Source organism: Chiloscyllium plagiosum, chromosome 12, assembly GCF_004010195.1.
Source record: "Chiloscyllium plagiosum isolate BGI_BamShark_2017 chromosome 12, ASM401019v2, whole genome shotgun sequence".
In the NCBI taxonomy this organism is placed as follows: Eukaryota; Metazoa; Chordata; class Chondrichthyes; order Orectolobiformes; family Hemiscylliidae; genus Chiloscyllium; species Chiloscyllium plagiosum.
In genome coordinates, this window is record NC_057721.1 from 50,257,743 (window position 1) to 50,264,148 (window position 6,406).

Below are 6,406 nucleotides of genomic sequence, written 5' to 3' on the forward strand. Positions count from 1 at the left end.
AATGTCCTGTTCCTGAGTGAATATTGACGAAAAGTATTCATTCAGTGTCTCCCCAATCTCTTCCGCCTCCACACGCAACTTCCCACTACTATTCTTAACTGGACGTATTCCTACCCTAGTCATTCTTTTATTCCTGACATACCTATAGAAAGCCTTAGGGTTTTCCCTAATCCTACCAACTAAGGACTTTTCATGTCCCCTCCTTGCTGCTCTTAGCTCTCTCTTCAGATCCTTCCTGGCTACCTTATAACTCTCAATTGCCCCAATTGAACCTTCACGCCTCATCTTTACACAGGCCACCCTCTTCCCTTTAACAAGGGATTCCAATTCCTTATTAAACCACGGCTCCCTCACACGACGCTTTCCTCCCTGCCTGACAGGGTATGACTGTAATCAATGAGTGTTACAAGGGAACGGAGCTCAGCTGAACTGCACTCATCGGACTCGGACCTGATGGAACTTAAACTTTCCCAGCAGTTTCTTCCATTTCCCTCCATACTCTTCATTTGCAGTTGTTTTAGTTTTTCAAACTAACATTTTAAGCTTTTATTTCTGATAAAAAAAGTTAAACATTTGACTCTCATACAGTCTCACCAATCACTGTAGCCGTAAAATTTATGTACTAGGGTCGACTTTTATACGAGATATGGAAAACTCTAGATTTTTTGGCCAAAAATAAGGGTCAACTTTTACATGAGATTTACTTTTACTGGAGTATATATGGTACTTAGTTTCAAAAGACCCCCATAACTCAGTTATTTGAGAATCACAGCATTATAACAAATGAGCAGATAAAAATAAATACATGGATTATTTGCATTTATCAACGCCAGTATATTCCACTACACACCAGGACCAAACATCAGCTTGTGATATGCATCAGGAAATTGGATTATCTGATTCCTTAAAAACTATTCAGTTCCAGAACATCCAGCATCCTTCTTCAAACTGTTCATTTGACTGACTGGGGTTCATGCCACCCAACTGTTAATCATTGCTGAATCTTCAAACCTTTTTGTTTTAGTACAGGTTAATTGTAAGGTAATCAGGTCTTAAGCCTACTTTTAAGTGTTCACAAATTTAGAATAGATTAGGACGGTGAACATGGGTAGTAGCCAATAATCATGTGAAATACAGTCACCTAGAATAGAGCCAAAAAGGAAGCTTCCTTATCCCTGGCCAAGAAGATTTATATCATGCTACCATTTCTTTCATTTTTACATATTTAAAAAGGGTGCAATTTTTAAAAATTGACAGACCTAGTATTTGCAGCATAATCCCAAATCATTACATCCAGCATTCTCTCCACACTAGCTTTGGAAGGTTTCTCTTTTAACTTGTGTTCATAAAGTTTCTCTATCAGTTCTTCAAGCTCAAAAACATTCACAGGAGTGCTTCTACCTGTCATAAAAACACTAAAATTAGGACACTGAATAACTGAAGAAAACAATAAAAATGTTATTTCTCTTATTTTTAAAATCAGAAAAAACAAATGAACTATATATTTTGAAAATTATAAACAGAAGTTGCTGGAAATATCAGCAGGTCTAGCAGCATCAGTGAAGAGAAATCAGAATTAACATTTCAGTTCTGAGGAAGCGTCACTTGACCCAAAATGTTAACCCTAATTTCTCAAATGCTGCCAGACCTGCGGAGTTTTTCCAGCAACTTCTATTTTGGTTTCTGAGTTACAGCATCCGCAGTTTTCGGATTTTGTGTACAGTTGTCAACCACAAGTATACAGCACTCATAAAAAGGGAGTTTGCAATTAAAAAAAGTCAACTTCAAGACATCGGGAATGCCCTATTTAACAAAAAGGGAATACCCTGGAAGTCAATGCTCTCATTCTTCAATTCGCTAACCGTAATCAAAGCTTCCCCAGACCCCATGGTTTGGAATCCCCTCCATGTCCACCTGTCCTTTAAGATCTTTTATAAAACCCACACCTTTGGCCCCACCAAGTCATGGATCAATAGTTCCTTCTTTACCTTGGTATTCCTAACTTCTTTGCAACAGATGCACCAACATTAGATGTTTTATACAGTAGCTGTACTACTACGTGGTAATGCCACGTTAGTAGCTAGCTAAGCTATAAATTAAAAATATCAAAACATCAATTCGGTTTCCTTTATCCATGAGAAACAAAAAACAAAGGTATTTTAAACAAAAATGTGCTCACTTACTGTTGCCAATCGAAATGGTTTCACAATAAAAATGTTATGCTATCCTAACTTACATTGCAGATCATTTTCAAACTGGGGAAAAATACTTGGCATTTTAACCATTGACTGAGGCTTATACTATAAAGTATTATAGGCAAAACATCTGGAAATCAACTAGATTATACCCATCTGTATCATCTACAGATTGTATTCATTGGAGTTTAGAAGGTTGAGGGGAAATCTATTAGAAACTTACAAGATAATGCATGGCTTAGAAAGGGTGGTCGCTGGGAAGTGGTTTCTGTAGGCTGGGAGACTAGGACCCTTGGGCACAGCCTTAGGATTAGAGGGGGTCAATTTAGAACAGAAATGAGTAGACAATTCTTCAGCCAGAGAGTGGTGGGCCTGTGGAATTCATTGCCACGGGAGCGCAGTGGAGGCTGGGACGTTAAATGTCTTCAAGGCAGAGATTGATAAATTCTTGATCTCACTAGGAATTGAAGGCTATGAGGAGAGTGCAGGTAAGTGGAGTTCTAATGCACATCAGCCATGATTAAATGGTGGATGGGCTGAATAGCCTTACTTCCACTCCTATGTCTTTGGTCTTATGAATTTATATTCACTAATTTACAACGCATGTTGCTCAAATATTCAACTTCCACCCTAAATCCTCAAATAAAACTTATAATTATTATTAATTAATACGAGATTCATATTATGCACGAGATAGCTAATGTTATTGAGATTTGAAATTTAGTGATCAGAAGGAAAATTCATCGCGTTTATAGAGCAGGAACTCCTAACCAAGTATTGCTGTTCACTATGATCAAAATATTCAACGCTAGTTTGCTTTTGTTTTAAATTTTAAAAAAGGGGAAAAGATAATATACCTGCTTTTCTGGCCAACCAGTTCAAACACCAATTCACTCTGAAGCACTCAGCTAACTAGAATTGAAATAAACAGATTATCAAATTTAAAAAGGTGACCTTTGAACAAAGACATGCACTGACCTACACAAGATTAGCCTTTCTATACCGCTAGGCAGATGCTTATTTAATTATCTTCAATGGAAGGTATAGAAATAAATTAGAACATTTCTTCAACAACATTCCCCCTCCCCCACCAATCCCCCCAAAGATCCATGGTTCTCTTGAGACGAGGAAGACAAAGCTTGCTAATTACAATTCTACTTCCTTGCTCCAATTTAACTGCAGTTATTTCCTCAAGCAGTGGAATTTTACCATGTAATATATTACCTTACAGTAAACTGGAGGGAAACCACAGCTTCTTTCTTGCCTCAGAAAAGCACAAAACTGTTGAAAGATCTCACTGTAACTGGAACTTGCAAGTTCAAAGTTTGAAAGTGGAATTTTGTGAGTGGCATCACCTAGCAAAGAAAGTGTTTTAATAGAAATAACTTCCTTTACATAAGCATCACTTGGATTTAGTCAAAAACATTGCAAAAATCCCTCCCGTTAATTGTTTTTCTCTTCCATGTCACAATGAAGTGAACATTATTTCTAAAAATATTTAATTTTGACCATTCCCAATTAAGCTCAGTTTAGGCTTTAACAGGTCAAATTCTTAGTCCTAGTCCTGTTCTCTCAGTCTGGAGAAAGGGGCAGTGTATAAAAACATTTTTTTAAAATAGTTTTTTTTAAAATAGATATTCTTTTCAAGAGATGCAAGTTGACAGGGAAGATCATCTTTTTTTTCTACCCTTACTTGTCCTTGAATGAAGCAGTTTACTAGGTCATTGAAGAGGGCAATTAAGAGTCAACCACACTGCTGGACAACTGGAATTAATTCTCGGCCTGATAGTGCAAAGATTGCAGATGTCCTCTCCTAAAGAACATTAGTGAGCCAGATTACTTTTCTAAAACTGTTGGGGTGTTTTATGGTCAAAATTACCAAAATTAGCTTTTAATTCCATAAATTCAACGAACAGATGAATACCAGTTACCATGGTGCAGTGTGAATGCATGTCCCCGTGGTTTAACCTAGGCCACTGAAGTGTGGTCCAGTAACAATACCATCACCCCATTTACCAATCACTTGTCATTAAACTAGGATCAACAGGAAATAAATGTACTCTTTCAACTGTGATGAAACAGAAAATGTTTTATTCCCTTAGTAATAAACAAAGTAGATATAGGTGAATATATTCCAATCTCAAATAAAACAGGCTGAAATGCAGATTAAAATCAGAATTAATCATTCTACTCTGGAACAAAGTTTCATATTCCAGTAAGGACACGTTTTCATCATGAGTGGGGTCGGTTAGCCCAGTTGATTGAAGGAATGATTTATGATGCAGAGTGACTATAACAATGTGGGTTTAATTCCCGTATCAGAGGTCAACGTGAAAGTAAGAAGAAAAAAAAAAGAGACATATGATGCATTCCAGACTAATAATAGCGATCAAAATCAGGGAGAATGTGTCAAATGGGGGTGGGGGGGGGGGGGGGGGGGGAGAAAGAGACACACTAATGCTGGAATAAGGAAGGCTAAGAGACAGTACAAGTATGGCATGCTGCGCTAAAACAAAATATATTAACAGTAAATGACAGTGAAGGATAAAGTACTTTGCTTCTGCATTTACCAAATTAGAAAATGGTGACAATGGCATTGTTGAAAATGAGGATGTTGAGCAGCTGTGTAGTATAGGGATAGATAAAGGAGGTACTAAAAAGGCTGGCAGCACTGCAAGTAGAGAAGTTGCCAGGCCCGGATAGGATGCACTTATATTGCTAAGAGAAGGAAGGGAGCAAATAGCATAGCATGAGACAAAAAGTTTCCAAATCCCTCTCAATACAAGTTTAGTCCCAGGGGAGGAGAAAGTGAGGTCTGCAGATGCTGGAGATCAAAGTTGAAACTTCAGGAATTCCTGAAGAAGGGCCTGTGCCCGAAACGTCGAATCTCCTGTTCCCTGGATGCTGCCTGACCTGCTGTGCTGTTCCAGCAATATAGTCCCAGGGGACTGGAGGATTGCAAATGCAACAGCATTGCTCGTTTCTTAAAGGAAAGATAACCAAGGAACAACAGACTTGCCAGCTTAATATCAGTAGTGGGAAAACTGATGAAGACCATAATACAGGATAAGGTAAATATACAAAAAGAAAGTTAATACTTGACAAGGACAGGTAACATCTGACAAATCTGATTGATTCCTTTGACGAGGTGACACAGGCAGTGGTTGAGGGCAGTGTTGTGGACTTTGTATATTTGGATTTTCAGAAATCATTTGATATGGTGCCACAAGGCAGGTTGGTTAGCAATTTAAATGCTTGGGATTGATAGTTAACTTCTAATGCTGCCAAGGACCTAAAAAAGGTTAGAAATGCAGGGTAAGTATAGATGAGCATTTCTCAAACTGGAGGCAAGTTGAAAGTTGTGTCTGCTTGAAATCAGTGCTTGGACCCTTGTTCACATAAATCAGAAATAGCAATTTGGAGATGGGCATTGATGGCAAAATCTCAATTTGCAGATGAGACTAAGCTAGGGAAGACAGTGAAATGCGAGGCTGATGCGGAGTGCCTTCTGGGGAACATAAACAAGTTGACCAAATGGGCAGATACCCAGCAAATGAATTTAAATGCAGAAAATGAAAAAATATATTTATTTTGGAAAAATAAGCTCAATGGTACAATTTTAAGGCAAGTGTAGCAGAAGAGGGATCTCAGGGCTCACATGCACAGCTCTCTAAAAGGTGGCCAGGCAAGTTGAAACAATTGTTACAAAAGCATATAGGGTCCTTGGGTTTCTAAATAGAGGTAGAATTTAAAAAGCCAGGAAATGATGCTACACCTCTTCAAATCAATGGTCAGATCCATTTGGAGTACTGTATTGCGTTCTGGGCACTTTTTCGAAAAAAAAAAGATACTAGAAGCCTGGAGAGAGAACTCAAAAGGAGATTTATTAGAATTCTAACAGGAATTAGGGATTTTGGATACAAGGCAAGACTAAAGAATTTGGGCTTATTTCCTTGGCACTGAGAAGATTAAGAGGGGTCCTTCCTGAGACATAGAACATAGAAGAATACAGCGCAGTACAGGCCCTTCGGCCCTCGATGTTGCGCCGATCCAAGCCCACCTAACCTACACTAGCCCACTATCCTCCATATGCCTATCCAATGCCCGCTTAAATGCCCATAATGAGGGAGAGTCCACCACTGCTACTGGCAGGACATTCCATGAACTCACGACTCGCTGAGTAAAGAACCTACCCCTAACATCTGTCCTAT

General features: G+C 38.6%; 1 protein-coding gene across 2 annotated transcripts in view; it reads right to left on the reverse strand.

Annotated features, from left to right (window-relative positions):
• LOC122555243 (protein maelstrom homolog) overlaps positions 1-6,406 on the reverse strand; it is a 62,178-nt gene that overhangs the window by 28,061 nt on the left and 27,711 nt on the right. For both annotated transcript variants that reach the window (XM_043701029.1, XM_043701028.1), the window contains 3 exons: positions 3,420-3,550; positions 3,053-3,107; positions 1,260-1,401 (listed from right to left, as the gene is read on the reverse strand). In XM_043701029.1, the coding sequence (XP_043556964.1) occupies positions 1,260-1,401; positions 3,053-3,107; positions 3,420-3,550 (328 nt within the window). The remainder of the gene's footprint in view (positions 1-1,259; positions 1,402-3,052; positions 3,108-3,419; positions 3,551-6,406) is intronic.